Genomic DNA, 16,905 nt, shown 5'->3' on the forward strand with positions numbered 1-16,905 from the left:
TCGCACTTAGCTAGTGGATGTTTCTGTGCTAGTCCTGAAAGGGTCATTATTTGCAGACTGTGGCAATTGTCGTGATCCACCATGGTAACATGTTGACGTCCAGGACGACAACGACGGATGTCGGGACTTTCCTCCGCCATTCTCTTCATGCAGAGATGTAGCGTAAGATTTGCTCTATCCTAGGGCACTGCAAATGGAGATGATATAGCAATAACGCGCGGAAATGCGACATTTATCAGATTCCTTGGTCTGTACATTTCGGAAGTAAGAACTTACTGACAAGACAGGTGAAAATGAAGTGCGATACAAGGTGGAGAGCACTACCTTCGCCTGAGAAGTCAAAATTATTCTCGATTTCGTGATTTTAAAAGATATTTAATGAATTAGTTCCTTGTGAATGTTGTTTAGAATAGCGTGTAAACATATTTTGTATCTCAAAATTATACTTAGCAATATTATGAGACGTTTTCAGAGATTAAAGGTAAAATTTTGTTTCACGTTAGATGGAGGACATGTTGCTCTGGCTATCTTATTTTAGTAACCTGTGTTACCCAATACAGGGTGTTACAAAAAGGTACGGCCAAACTTTCAGGAAACATCCCTCACACACAAATAAAGAAAAGATGTTATGTGGACATGTGTCCGGAAACGTATGTACTGTACTTCCTCGATTCACCGCCAGTTGGCCCAATTGAAGGAATGTAATGTTGACTTCGGTGCTTGTGTTGACATGCGACTCATTGCTCTACAGTACTAGCATCAAGCACATCAGTACGTAGCATCAACAGGTTAGTGTTCATAACGAACGTGGTTTTGCAGTCAGTGCAATGTTTACAAATGCGGAGTTGGCAGATGCCCATTTGATGTATGAATTAGTGGGGCAATAGCCGTGGCGCGGTACGTTTGTATCGAGACAGATTTCCAGAACGAAGGTGTCCCGACAGGAAGACGTTCGGAGCAATTGATCGGCGTCTTAGGGAGCACGGAATATTCCAGCCTATGACTCGCGACTGAGGAAGACCTAGAACGACGAGGACACATGCAATGGACGAGGCAATTCTTCGTGCAGTTGACGATAACCCTGATATCAGCGTCAGAGAAGTTGCTGCTGTAAAAGGTAACGTATGGAGAGTGCTACGGGAGAACCAGTTGTTTCCGTACCATGTACAGCGTGTACAGGCACTATCAGCAGCTGATTGGCCTCCACGGGTACACTTATGCGAATGGTTCATCCAACAATGTGTCAATCCTCATTTCAGTGCAAATGTTCTCTTTACGGATGAGGCTTCATTCCAACGTGATCAAATTGTAAATTTTCACAATCAACATGTGTGGGATGATGAGAATCCGCACGCAATTGTGCAATCACGTCATCAACACAGATTTTCTGTGAACGTTTAGCCAGGCATTGTTGGTGATGTCTTGATTGGGCCCCATGTTCTTCCACCTACGCTCAATGGAGCACGTTATCATGATTTCATACGGGATACTCCGCCTGTGCTGCTAGAACATGTGCCTTTACAAGTACGACACAACATGTGGTTCAAACACGATGGAGCTCCTGCACATTTCAGTCGAAGTGTTCGTACGCTTCTCAACAATAGATTCGGTGACCGATGGATTGGTAGAGGCGGACCAATTCCATGGCCTCCACGCTCTCCTGACCTCAACCCTCTTGACTTTCATTTATGGCGGCATTTGAAAGCTCTTGTCTACGCAACCCCGGTACCAAATGTAGAGACTCTTCGTGCTCGCATTGTGGACGGCTGTGATACAATACGCCATTCTCCAGGGCTGCATCAGCGCATCAGGGATTCCATGCGGCGGAGGGTGGATGCATGTATCCTCGCTAACGGAGGACATTTTGAACATTTCCTGTAACAAAGTGTTTGAAGTCACGCTGGTACGTTCTGTTGCTGTGTGTTTCCATTCCATGATTAATGTGATTTGAAGAGAAGTAATAAAATGAGCTCTAACATGGAAAGTAAGCGTTTCCGGACACATGTCCACATAACATAGTTTCTTTCTTTGTGTGTGAGGAATGTTTCCTGAAAGTTTGGCCGTACCTTTTTGCAACGCCCTGTATATCACACGACAGCATTGTGTAACAGCGATTCATACAAGTCGTCGGATAGAGGAGTAGGTAATTCCTTGTAAACAAAGTAGTGTTAGTTTAGGAGGACGTCAATTGTATCATCCAAAGTACTTGTATTATTGTAAACATTTGTGTATATGGCTTCCAGTTCTCGTTGGGGGAAAGGACAAAGACAACAGTCTCCCCTGGTTTCCGTACTATACATACACCTCAGATTGAGGATGAACTGAGTCTCTGGTTGTTAATATTTTTGCACTTTTAGCAGTACCACACCCTTAGATGCTAAACTTGGTTTCAACTAATGAGTTGCACAGCCACGAGAATACAACGTGCGATATTTCTTAGACAAAGTACAATACATCGCCATCAGACGAAACGATCGACCTGGCCCAGGCTGAGATGCAATTATTTTTAAACCTTTTCCTACCTGGACACTAAACTTCCCTTATTCGATAAATTTGAGAACCTTGGTGTTTAAAGTGTTTTAAATTCCTTTGACTATGACAACGTTGAAATAAATCTTCTTAACAGCACTAAATAGGGGTTTGTTGTCTGCGATCATTGGCCGCATTTTGCCGCATTTCGCTGGTTAGAGGGGAAAAAGCTTACTCACTAGAAGACTAATCTCCGAAAAGGAAAGGAGTAACAAAATGAAACCTCTCGTGTTGGGAGGTCATGTGACTTTTATTTCAGTGATTAAAAAATCGAGTGGTACGAACAATGAAGTTGGCACAACGGGCCCAATTTTGGAGTCAGTATGTCGTTTCAGTACCTGGGACATGAAGTGATGTAGAGCCAATTTAGGCCAGGAGTATACAGAACTCGATCATCCGGTCTGCCGAGCGCTGTTGGCAAACGGGGTGCCCTCAGCCCTTGTGAGGAAAACTCAGGAGCTACTTGATTGGGAAGTAGCGGCTGCGGTCTCGTAAACTGACATACGGCCGGGAGAGCGGTGTGTTGACCACATGCCCCTCCATATCCGCATTCAGTGATGCCTGTGGGTTGAGGATGACACGGCGGCCAGTCGGTACCGTTGGGTCTTCCAATGCCTGTTCGGACGGAGTTTAGGGAGAGTATACAGAACTGGAAGTCGCGGCACTCTTAAATCCTGCAATTCATATGATTCTTGCTCACGAAGTTACTGTTGCAGTGTATTTGTAGAGCCCGATAAGTCAATTGTGTATTTTCTGGTGAGAAAGAGCAGTGGTAAACAGTCTTCGCTTCATCACTTTACTGAAACTGGTGTTCCACGGAGTTGGAATTCCTGATTGGCGACTAAGTGTAAGGCCTCGGAGTCGGATGCGAGTTTTGCAACGTTGAAATATTTTTTCTACGTTGTTGAAGTAGATTCTGCAGTTCGAGTAATTCCGCGAAAATGTGAACTTGCACCACGTAGAATGAGTTTATTGCAACGGAGAACAGTTGACCTTCTGCAGTATTTTCTTCCTTGTTCTACTTTAAGTAGGTGACGTCGACGAGGTCGTCTGGAGACAATGATCGCCATATTTAACAGAATACTTTAGCATCTTTTGGCTTTGAATGTGGCGGTTACCGCCGGTTTTAGCATTTTACAAGCGTCTTAGCTAAGGGCAAGTAAATTCAGTAATGCAACGGGATTATTGTTATGAAGTAACGTCTTCTGTTGTGAATTGGCAGGAGCCAATTCACGGAGTTTGGAGGAAGCCGAAAGGCACGCGATTAAGCTCACGCAGGCTGGCGTGAGGTCTGGAACAGGTCAGAGAAATAAGACTAGCAAAACAAGAGTAACTGGTAGAATACTTAACTTTAATCCACAATTGGTGAACATCTCTCGTTACTGTACAGCCTTCACAATATTAATTATCAAATGCTATGGCGCCTTGCTAGGTCGTAGCAAATGACGTAGCTGAAGGCTATGCTAACTATCGTCTCGGCAAATGAGAGCGTATTTGTCAATGTAGCTTCGCTAGCAAAGTCGGCTGTACAACTGGGGCGAGTGCTAAGACGTCTCACTAGACCTGCCGTGTGGCGGCTCTCGGTCTGCAATCACTGACAGTGGCGACACGAGGGTCCGTCGTATACTAGCGGACCGCGGCCGATAAAAAACTACCACCTAGCAAGTGTGGTGTCTGGCGGTGACACCACATCTTCATCTGTTAATTTAGTGATGACTGGGTGTTGTGTGACGTCCTTAGGTTGGTTAGGTTTAAGTAGTTCTAAGTTCTAGAGGACTGATGACCATAGATGTTAAGTCCCATAGTGCTCAGAGCCATTTGGACCATTTTTGTTAATTTAGTTTTAGTGTAATCTATATATAACTGGAGATATCCGATATTAACTTGAAAAGTCTTCCCTAGATATGGAAAGAATTATGAAACCAACGTAACTTGACACTCCGCAATGGTATTTCTCGATCTAAGATATTTCTTTAAATAATGAAAATTTCAAAATGGTTTCGAATCGATTGTATGATGGCTAAGAGCATCTTTATATCCCACTGACATGAGACTAGTATAATTTCCGTGTCGGAAGCCTGCTGATAATTAACCAGTTAATGAAGAACTGAATTTTTCCCCGTGTTTAATTTGTAAGCTAATCGCATTATGCGTTATGACATAATGATGAGAGCCTGGTAAGTGGGCTTTAGTGGGCTGGTGGATTGCTCATACTTTATTAATTACGAGAGGTTGGTTCGATTCTCACATCCGGCTTGTATTTTAAACACACGCGAGCAGATCTCCTTCGCCTCTAGTAACACCAAGTGAAGATTGTCAGGTTGCACCGTAGTTCAGATTAATAACATCATATCCCTTCGCTAACAACTGAAGCAGAGCCGATTTAAGTTGGGCCATAGCAGAGGCGGAAGTCGCGCCAAACAGAAACTCCGTCGCCAGTTAGCTTCCTTGCGTTAGAAAGGCCATTTAACGGCACAGGACTCTTATTTTATTTGAAATTGAGACATTGAAAAATTTGGTACTGGATCTCTTCTTTCGTGGTATCTGACTCATACAGAACAATAGTGCGATCACTTCGTTGCTTTCCCCAAGATTGCAAACTCCTCCCAGTCTCGAGGAAAGGCACATATGTGTGTTCGAATCCTGGTCCAGCACAAAAACATTCACGGTTTGGTTTCAAGCCCTAGCATATGCACACCGAACAACTAGTGACAAATAATTTTCATTTCTTATGACTCTTGACGTGTTGTCAAAAATAACGATAAATGACGTTATTTCTAGTCAAACATGCACACATCTAACTGCTGGTGAGCTAACAATCCGCGGATAGAAGCCAACGGCGATATATGCCGGGTTCGATAACTCGTCAAGTAAAAATACTGTAACCTCATTTCAAATTCAGACATCTCCCTGCTGGTGAAAAAATTCGATATCTAACATATGGTTTTACTTATTTAACAATATGATTACACGCTGGGTTCAAGTCCGCATCATAAGACTTTACATCATGGCACTGCGTTTAAAACACATGCAGACTTTATTACCTGGAATAGCATTAAACATTTTACGTGGTTAGCTAACAAAGAGATATGAGTAATAAGAGGATTCCAGGCAGAACACAAACGTTTTCAAGTTGAGATTTGGTAACTGATACTGGTGAAAACTTCGATATTTCACGACTCCTTATGCCTAGTCACCAATGACGAACGTTGCTGTCATCTGGTCTCTGTCAACCACGATAGCATTAAGACTATAGGCACTTGTTTCACTCCAGATCCATAACAAAAATGTTCATCATGTCGTTAAAGGTTCAAAAATGTGCACAAATAATTGCTCAGTCATGAGTGCAGAGAAATTACTGCCGGCCGGTGTGGTCGAGCGGTTCTAGGCGCTTCAGTCTGGAACCGCGCGACTGCTACGGTCGCAGGTTCGAATCCTGCCTCGGGCATGGATGTGTGTGATTTCCTTAGGTTAGTTAGGTTTAAGTAGTCCTAAGTTCTAGGGGACTGATGACCTCAGATGTTAAGTCCCATAGCGCTCAGAGCCATTTGAACCATATTTTTGAAATTACTGATGATACGTTGCTCATTTTGAGATTTCCATTGAGTCTTTGTCACTGTTAACCGTGTTGCTTTTCACTGGTTTGTTCAACATCCAATTTATGATCAACCACTCGTTTCAGGAACGACGTTTCACAGGTTTGGATATATCTTTTAAAAAGCAAAAATAGTCCGAATTTTTATAGACCTTAGGAGTCCAGATATTGTCTCAGAGACTCTTGTTCATAGAAATGTTTAATTTCTCCTGTTGAAATAACCTATGAGACGATGTTAGTTAACTCAAATTCTAATGAATATGGTAGTGATTTTGAAATGTGACTTACTGTTGTAAAATTGAGTTTACAAGCGTTAAGGACTGTCTCATCTCTAATGAAGTGTTTCTTAAAGTTTGTAATATTATGGTGTTGGTTTACATCTGGACTTATTATCATAAAGAACTGTTCTCTAGTGATCTCTTGTAGTATCCATTTTGTACAGTCAAACGATTGTTCCGCGAAGATATTAGAGCACTTGCAAGACAGCTACGTTATGTGGGCTGCATGCAAATCATGCATAACGCAGTTCAGATGTTTCGGATACTTTGGGTATGATAGTATATATTTAGGCCGTGTTACAGCACATTTCTTGAGAAGCTTAGTACGCTCTATGATGCATTTGTTGAGACTCATTGTCGCAATTTTTTGTCATGGACTCTTTATGGTAGGTTTCTTCGCCATGTCACACAAAGAATCTTGTCCACATCTAGGTTTGATTCTAGGAGGGCAGAAAGCTGAAAGTTGAGTCATCTGCTGCGCTTCTGAAAGACTTACTATATGGAAACGAAGCAAAGTAGTTTTCCGAAAAACGTTTTCTTTGTAGCATAAAAAATAAAACACCACATTTTTGGATTCGCATGTTTTTTCGCTATACAACTATTCTCAAACTATTGTTAAAAATATTTGATTATTTCAGGCCAGATAATGAGGTGGTTATCTTATCGTTATCGGTCACACTTATTACGACACTCTAAAGATGAGTAACTCGCAGCCTATTGTTGGAAGAATTTTCAGTGAATTAATAATACATACTGCGATTACTAATCTGAGGGAGGCAAAAATTTGGATTCTGAAATTGTCATATTTCGGAATGCTTAACTCCACATCAAAAAAATGTTCAAATGTGTGTGAAATCTTATGGGACTTAACTGCTAAGGTCATCAGTCCCTAAGCTTACACACTACTTAACCTAAATTATCCTAAGGACAAACACACACACCCATGCCCGAGGGAGGACTCGAACCTCCGCCGGGACCAGCCGCACAGTCCATGACTGCAGCGCCTGAGACCGCTCGGCTTATCCCGCGCGGCACTTAGAATTTCTCTTTGGTATGATAAGTGGCAAATAGCTCTAAGTGTAGAAAAAACTAAGTTAATGCGTATGAGCAGGAAAAATAATCTTGTAACTTTCGAATACAGCATTAATAGTGCGTTGTTTGACACAGTCACAAAGATTAAATATCTAGGAGTAAGGCTGCAAAGAGATGTGGTACGGAATGAGCACGTCGAGCTGGTACAGAAAAAGCGAACGCTCGACTTCGTTTTATTAGGAGAATTTTGGGAAAGTGTTGCTCATGTATAAAAGAGACGGCTTATAGAACGCCAGTGCGTCCCATATTTTAGTACTGCTAGAGTGTGTTGGATCACAACCAGGTTGGAAAAAAGGAAGACACATCATTGAAAGGTGAATGCTAGGTTAAAAGGTAGAGTGAGAGAAAGTAACCCAGCCTGGAATTGATCCCACCACTTGTCCTCTATATATCTTTTTTTTCCGGATAGAACTTTATTGCGAAAGACCTGTGACATTGCAATCCATGAAGATTTACAGACCTTGTTTCTCATACATGTACAACTCACAGCACATCAGTAAATATTACGGAAGAGGTACGTTACATTAGTAGATTACTTAGCTTCCGAGTATCTGCATTGCAGTATTGCAGTGTTGGTTTTAAAGCTGAATAAACATTTGAGGTCTCATTAAAACTCCATCTGAGTCTCTGGCCGGGCTTCGTTTTGATAAGTAGCAGCACTGACGTCTTTGGAGTCTTTGTTTTGAGTTTTTCACCGTGTTTGTTTTAGGTTACAGACGGGTACCGTTCTGTTACTGCAGAAGCATTATTTCCCTTGTTTTGCTTATCGAAAGTTCGTTCTTGTAGTTGCGCTTGTTTTGTTTTGGCCACTGGCAGCTGCACGTGCCGCGTCAAATTGGCCTCTGGATATTGTTTTGTGTCTAACGAGCTGCCGACGCTTTCGTCGGTGTGACTTTCGGCGCTGCTGCCTTGACCGCTTCTGCTGTTGTTTTGAGTCGTTAGTTTCAGGTATCGGTCTCAGATTCTCTTTCTCTTTCAGCACGATCTGTTCTAAATTGGGTACATCTTCGTCCCCACTGCTTCCATCACACGTTCGACGCAGCTTGTTTCTTTCGCGGAAGCGCATCAAGAGTAGGGTGTGGCTTTTTTGCTTCCGATTTTGAGGATAACGAAGGAAAATCTGAAGCTGGTGATTTGGCTGCTGTTGTACCACCATACTACGGCTTGACCTTTCGGCATCCATCACTTAGTTCTCCGTCACGAGTTCAACTAACGTGTTTCCTGCGCTGCTCTAACGAATTTTTGTAAACGAAAATTAGCTTTAAAAGTGGTTCAATAGGCTCTGAGCACTATGGAACTTAACATCTGTGGTCATCAGTCCCCTAGAACTTAGAACTACTTAAACCTAACTAACCTAAGGACATCACACACAGCCATGCCCGAGGCAGGATTCGAACCTGCGACCGCAGCAGTCACGCGGTTCCGGACTGAGCGGCTAGAACCGCACGGCCACCGCGGCCGGCGGTAATTCGCTTTAGCAATTCGTTCTTTGTAGGCCACTTTCATTACAGACGAGACATGTTCCTATCTCTCATCTGTAAGTAATATGCACCTCGTATCCACAAACAATTAGATGAAAGGGAATATTTTGCCTTACATGCATTTCAATCGATCTAATACCGTGTAAACACTACAATTTCTGTTGACTCGATCAGCGTTATTTACGGTACGTATTTGTTTCACTTCTCCAACCTTGGTTAATACCTCTTGTAAATAAGAGTTATGGCCGGCCAGATTTGCCGAGCGGTTCTAGGCGCTACAGTCTGGAACCGCGCGACCGCTACGGTCGCAGGTTCGAATCCTGCCTCGGGCATGGATGTGTGTGATGTCCTTAGGTTAGTTAGGTTTAAGTAGTACTACGTTCTAGGGGACTGATGACCTCAGAAGTTAAGTCCCATAGTGCTCAGAGCCATTTGAACCAACAACAGTTCTCATCTTCAGGAAACAGTTGAAACACATGTACAATTTTGGTTTCATTAGCGGGTTGCAAAAGGTGCGGCTGAAGCATACATCCAGCGTACCAGAATTAAAGCATAACTTTTCGAAACCCGAAATTGTCTTCCATTACGACGCATAAGTATAAAATTTGGCTCAAAGGTGCCTAAGACCTTCCTCCATAATGGTGCAAAAGCGTGACTTCGATGCGACGTCAACCTTGGATTTTATTCATAACGACAAGTATGGCAATATCTGACGTCTGTTTCTAGCGCAGCGAGCGCGCGTTGCGATAGAGGGTTGATATGTACACTCATGGAAATGGAAAAAAGAACACTTTGACACCGGTGTGTCAGACCCACCATACTTGCTCCGGACACTGCGAGAGGGCTGTACAAGCAATGATCACACGCACGGCACAGCGGACACACCAGGAACCGCGGTGTTGGCCGTCGAATGGCGCTAGCTGCGCAGCATTTGTGCACCGCCGCCGTCAGTGTCGGCCAGTTTGCCGTGGCATACGGAGCTCCATCGCAGTCTTTAACACTGGTAGCATGCCGCGACAGCGTGGACGTGAACCGTATGTGCAGTTGACGGACTTTGAGCGAGGGCGTATAGTGGGCATGCGGGAGGCCGGGTGGACGTACCGCCGAATTGCTCAACACGTGGGGCGTGAGGTCTCCACAGTACATCGATGTTGTCGCCAGTGGTCGGCGGAAGGTGCACGTGCCCGTCGACCTGGGACCGGACCGCAGCGACGCACGGATGCACGCCAAGACCGTAGGATCCTACGCAGTGCCGTAGGGGACCGCACCGCCACTTCCCAGCAAATTAGGGCCACTGTTGCTCCTGGGGTATCGGTGAGGACCATTCGCAACCGTCTCCATGAAGCTGGGCTACGGTCCCGCACACCGTTAGGCCGTCTTCCGCTCACGCCCCAACATCGTGCAGCCCGCCTCCAGTGGTGTCGCGACAGGCGTGAATGGAGGGACGAATGGAGACGTGTCGTCTTCAGCGATGAGAGTCACTTCTGCCTTGGTGCCAATGATGGTCGTATGTGTGTTTGGCGCCGTGCAGGTGAGCGCCACAATCAGGACTGCATACGACCGAGGCACACAGGGCCAACACCCGGCATCATGGTGTGGGGAGCGATCTCCTACACTGGCCGTACACCACTGGTGATCGTCGAGGGGACGCTGAATAGTGCACGGTACATCCAAACCGTCATCGAACCCATCGTTCTACCATTCCTAGACCGGCAAGGGAACTTGCTGTTCCAACAGGACAATGCACGTCCGCATGTATCCCGTGCCACCCAACGTGCTCTAGAAGGTGTAAGTCAACTACCCTGGCCAGCAAGATCTCCGGATCTGTCCCCCATGGAGCATGTTTGGGACTGGATGAAGCGTCGTCTCACGCGGTCTGCACGTCCAGCACGAACGCTGGTCCAACTGAGGCGCCAGGTGGAAATGGCAGGGCAAGCCGTTCCACAGGACTACATCCAGCATCTCTACGATCGTCTCCATGGGAGAATAGCAGCCTGCATTGCGGCGAAAGGTGGATATACACTGTACTAGTGCCGACATTGTGCATGCTCTGTTGCCTGTGTCTATGTGCCTGTGGTTCTGTCAGTGTGATCATGTGATGTATCTGACCCCAGGAATGTGTCAATAAAGTTTCCCCTTCCTGGGACAATGAATTCACGGTGTTCTTATTTCAATTTCCAGGAGTGTAGTTTCAGTTATACACATGCCCCTTCGCGCAGCAGATGGAACAGTATTTGCAGAGGGCGCGGATTTCGATAGGGAATGATCCTGTGACGGGCGCCAATGCGCATGCGTCTCCACGCCAATTTTTTGCTACAAAGCAGACACCGTGAACTAGCAGTCTTGAAGATGGGTGGACGGTTGCCAGCCGAAATATTGTGTCAATAAGTCAACAGAGCCGGCTGCAATCCCGAAACCTCATAGAATATTCAGTACGCTGGTAAAACTTCAAGAATCACATAATTAACCCACCTTACACGAGACATCAACTTCTGAGCGCCAGCTTTCTTTTCGCAAGTGCCTTCACATTGCTGTCTGAAGCGTCGTCGTACCCGAAGATGACCGTTCAGGGCGCCAAGCTTTTGCACCATTATAGAGGAAGTTTGTGGGCACCTTCGGGCCAAATTTCAAACTTACGCGTCGGAATGGGACACGATTACGGAGTTTAGAAACAGTGATCCTGTAAGTGTGTTGCACAGCTATAAAACGCCCAAGCCGCACGAGGTCCCAAGAGGACTTACTATATCACGACTCCAGATGCGAATTACATGCCGCTTGCTGCATTTTCGACGCACTACCGATCTCTCGCGTTATTGTGGTTGCGTTCTAGATGGCAATGGCACTGATTTCACAACTTAATTTTAATTCATCATAATCCAGACAAGTTGTACGAAATATTTATAAATTATATAAAAACATTCCTCGTCAATCAGCGTATCTATTAGTTAAAACCGGATCACAATCTGTACAGTAGTTCGTGAGATTAGCGTGCGTATGCAGACGGACACGAGCAAGCGACTTCAGTGTATATGTATGGAGGTAAGTACTGCTCTTTCAATGTGCCCCACTCTACTGCTTCGATCCTTTCACCGTGTTGGCAGAACTCGTCGACCGGAAGAGTGAAGCAGCGTGTGCCGATTGGATCCAATATCGGGCCACCGTGACATCGGCAGTCCGACGTTCCTCGCAATTAACGGAATCGGCTATCCAGACTCACGCAGCCGATTTCACTCTACCGTTGCATGCCCTCTTGATGCCCTTATACATCACGTTACTGTGTGTCTCATTGTTTTACAGTGCATTTACGAGGAGAAATTTTTATGAGTATCCTGAATCACTTCACTTCAGCATCTGGAAAGTTCTTTACGCTAAGTCACGACTTAATTCATCATCTAACACTGCATTCTTTATCGTCGCGTACTCGATATAGCACTAAATCCAACGTTTTATGCTGCTTTATTTTCACTATTCTCTCTGCACGCACCGTATCAGCACCATTGTGTTTTACCTTAAGACGTCATAGCAACAATAGCAACACTAAAACAGCACAAAAGAACTGCATAATTGATATTAATGTTCCTGGACACAGCATCTACATGCACAAAAAAAGATTCAAATCGCTCTGAGCACTATGGGACTTAACATCTGAGGTCATCAGTCCCCTATACTTAGAACTACTTAAACCTAACTAAGCTAAGGACATCACACAGATCCATGCTCAAGGCAGGATTCGAACCTGCTACCGTAGCAGCAGCGCGGTACCGGACTGAAGCGCCTAAAAAGGCTCGGCCACAGCGGCCGGCATCTACATATACAAAAATGATAAATGCGTCAATGAGTGTGGCAGAGCGACTTTTCCTTCTTAATATTTAAAAGTTTTTGATTGTGAATGCTACTTATAGTTTTACTAGAAGTTTTGTTATGCAGTGAAAGCATATCTGCGAGTCATCATGTTCCCTGGATTTTACAAAACAAATAACGCTCTTATTTTCTCCTATATAACTTAACATTTACACAAGCGGTAAAAGCTCTCATCAATTGGCGACTAATCGATAGTACACTAAGACTCAACTGCCTGATTAGATAATTAAGGCTGAGAAAACAGAGAAATGTCCCAGATCACAAGAAAAAGTTGACGAAGTATTTACAATGAACTAAATTTCTTTGAGCCAAAGATACCATTTGGATCTATCATAAATTTCTTCGTGCCAGTGTATAAATAGACGTTCTTACTAACCGCCTAATTATGTTCCATTTTAAATCAAACCATATCGTTACTTCACGGAGGCTTTCTGTACATGACTTTAATGTTTCCTATCACAACAATATCTGGTTTGGGGGCCCGTTCCTTCTTAATAAATGACAGCGTCCACCTACGAATCAAATGTCTTCTTTTAAATTTTGGTGAATTTGGTTTAAAACAACTACTAGCAAATATGCGATCCTGACAGTAACAGGACTAATTTTCTGTCACTTACAAAATAGGGTTGCTAATGATGATACACATTAGGGACAAACTTTTTATAAATGACATGGATTCTTTTATGTTAATTGCCTTACATGAATAGATTCATTCTACGTGCCTATATTAGACTGCTTCACGTCTCTGGTTTTTCTTCACTTTCAATAAATGTACTATCTTTTACGATCAATTTACAACTGTACTAAAATTATCTTTATATTGTCTATCAGGTAATCATTGAAGCTACCCGAGGGAACGGATTTCTAGGAGACATAGCTGTCGATGACGTTGCTCTTAGAAAAGGGGACGACTGCCTCGTCGTACCAGATCAACCCATCACAGCAGCCATACGCCAAGGTATGAAGTTCTTTTACGCTTTGGAAACGGTAAAATTAAAAACTTTTCATAATAGCGAATTGTTTTAATTTGACCATGAAGTCTACTGAACTACATAGCGAGATACCTCTTGACACTTTCCAAAGAAGACCATTTACATGTGCACAAATTAAATATGATAACCTATAACAGATGTGAAAAAAATTCAACAGCGACGCAGATCCTAGCGCTGTGTTTTTTTTATAGAGACGTTCATTTTCTTAGTTTCTAAAACATTATAGATGGTTTGTAAGACTCTCAGTTATTCTGACTTTTAGGCTGTGTGTGGTTACCATCTTTCCCGGAAACACAGGCTGATTAAGTATAAGACCGCAGAAATTAATCTTAAAGTAAGAAATGCTTGTCTGACGCAGAAAATATTAGTTACCTGAAGTAATCTTGAAGTAAGCATACTTTCGGTATTCGGTCTTTTCTTTTACTCTCAGTTCATCTTCTTAAATGCTACAGTGTAGCGTACGTGTTATTTACATTACTGTACTCATAGTCGTATTATTGTACACATTTATTAACAGCTGGGAATTACTGTTAAGTCACTCTCAATACCGAAATACCTATGTACTGTCTCTTCTCTTACAACAGCTGTTCTAAATGACGACCAGTAACCTCAAAACACAGTTAAGCTCAGCAAGTGATAATGTCCCAAATTTGTGCAAAAGTTTCTTCACAACAAATTTCTCACCTGTTTCCATTGCGGCCCACGTAAACTACTGATTTTAGCTGTTTCCACATGAGATAATGGAGAGGGTTGAGTGCGAGATACATTGCGGTCCTCTTCTTCCATTTCAGTAACCACACCCGCAGCTTCTCACGTGAAACAGTTAAAATATCCCAATTACACACTTGATTACAGGCCAAACACATTCATTTGCGGGGATCCGTGGTTGGTGGTGGACCTCAGTGGTGTATTAGGAGCTTTCACTTCCCGCCTTCGATTGGTGCTAATCGTCACAGTAGAATCCGAAACTATTGCCTCCTCATTGGTAACGGAAAGATGTATAGGAAATATGGACGAGTAACGTACTACTGCCAAAACTTTTAGCACTGATGGGGTCGTGGTCGTCATCGGCTACAATTCGATTCCGAGAATGCACAACTTCTTCCTGCATAGAATGATCATTTCAGTTCAACTTGTGTTTCCGGTAGCTTCATAGACCAGTCCTGGCAGAAAACATGCGTCCTCGCAAATCGCACTGAATTCTTAAAGGACCGAGGAGTTGTGACCGACGGAGCTTTCTTGCTTGTCGCTTGGCCTGTTCATGTCTGTAGCTTTCTTCTTCAAAGAAGTTGATAGCCATGGATGTGCTGTTCCTCCACAGCAAGCGGTTCACAGCATATTCATCCCATATGTGTTTATGCCAATGGCCTTCATGGTGTGTTTTATCTGGTCCTTTGAGCGCTCCAGAGGGGCTCCATGAGGTCTACTGCCAGAGCAGAATTCAGTATATACCGAGCGAGGTGGCGCAGTGGCTCGCACGCTGGACTCGCATCCGGAAGGACGACGGTTCAATCCCGCGTCCGACCATCCTGATCTAGGTTTTTCCGTGATTTCCCTAAATCGCTCCAGGCAAATGCCGGGATGGTTCCTTTGAAAGGGCACGGCAGAGTTCCTTCCCCGTCCTTCCCTAATCCGATGTCACCGATGACCTCACTGTCTGGTCTCCTCCCCCAAACAATCCAATCCAATTCAAAAGTTCAGTATAAAGGACTTGGTGAGAAAGCCTTGTATCACTCATACGATGAACATGGCCTACCCACCTCAGTCGATGATCGATGATGGTTACCTTACTGCTGTTTAGATGCGCTTTCTCGAGAACTTCAGTGTAGGTCACATGGTCATCCAACTTAATGTTCAAGATGTATCTTATTTTTGTTGGTGGGAGCGCTCAAGTTTTTTGATATCACAGCCACAGATTGTCCAAGTTTCGCAACCATACTGCAACGTAGAAATGACAGCAGATCTGTACACCAAGAAGTTGTTATGCAGCTTTAGGTCTTTATTCATGAAGACACTGTCTTAACCATTCGAATACTACATGGACTTCCCCAATTCTTTTATCAGCATTTCGTTCGCAGGTAAACCGTCTAGACAAGATGCTCCAAAGATATGGAAATTCGTGATAAGAAAGCGTTAAAGTGTGTGTGGACTCCTTATGAGTGATAATAAAATAAAATGCTACTGTGGAAAACTCGCCACATGGTAAGGTGACGTACACGCTTCCATTGTGGTCAGCTAAGCACGAATGACGAAGGACGAAGCGACCGACAACCTCTCTGTGAAGAACCGGGCTCATGAGGCTCTTATACTTGAAAACGTACGAGGCGAGAGTGGCAAAAGTGAAAAATCAGTCGTGGATCAGTTTTCAACATATTGAATGATGTTTTGAACATGCCAAACACCGCCGCCCTCTAGGTTTCGCGACAGCACATACCCAGAATTGTAATACCACAGTAGGCTACCATAGCCTGTCACAAGCAAGCTGAGACTATTATAGTTTTTCTAGAAGCTTTGGTGAGTTAAGATCGCAACAGCGTTACTTGTACAGTAAGCGTGTTGCGTACCTATTGGGCGTTACCTCATTTTGATCGCTATGTTTGCATATGCGATCAGTAAGAGTATATAAATCTGACAAGGACAGATAAATGGCTGTATAACCTACTGAGCATTTCTGTTATGCGTTGTTAACCTCCTTTCCGTTACTTAAAAATAAACAGCATTTACAGGAAAAAATAAATTTTTAATGTTTAATTCAGGTTTCATTTGAAAATTGTTGATTTGTAACGTGAACGAGGGGATGATGTACAAATAAAATACAACACAGATTTGTCATGTTGCGCCAGAAAACCCAATTTCGTCAAAAAAAGGTAAAATTTAAAAAATAATTTAAAAAATCCAAAATAAAAACGTACCAAACATCTATTCAATATTTCGTCGAACTTGTATAAAACATGTTTCTGCTATTCATAAACAACTTTCCCACCTATCAGTAAAAACAGGAAAATTTTGCCTTCGATCATGATGTGAAACATTCTATTGAGTTCAGAAAACAAAAATAATAATATGGATTTTTCTAT

The 16,905-nt window shown here is 43.5% G+C and overlaps 1 protein-coding gene across 2 annotated transcripts in view; it reads left to right on the plus strand.

Moving 5' to 3' along the window:
• The window catches only part of LOC126184859 (MAM and LDL-receptor class A domain-containing protein 1-like), a 1,134,981-nt gene that overhangs the window by 821,286 nt on the left and 296,790 nt on the right, over positions 1 to 16,905 (plus strand). For both annotated transcript variants that reach the window (XM_049927473.1, XM_049927474.1), the window contains exon 7: positions 13,668 to 13,794. In XM_049927473.1, coding sequence (XP_049783430.1) covers positions 13,668 to 13,794 — 127 coding nt within the window. The remainder of the gene's footprint in view (positions 1 to 13,667; positions 13,795 to 16,905) is intronic.

The sequence above is a fragment of the Schistocerca cancellata genome, chromosome 4 (genome assembly GCF_023864275.1).
Source record: "Schistocerca cancellata isolate TAMUIC-IGC-003103 chromosome 4, iqSchCanc2.1, whole genome shotgun sequence".
Taxonomy (NCBI): Eukaryota; Metazoa; Arthropoda; class Insecta; order Orthoptera; family Acrididae; genus Schistocerca; species Schistocerca cancellata.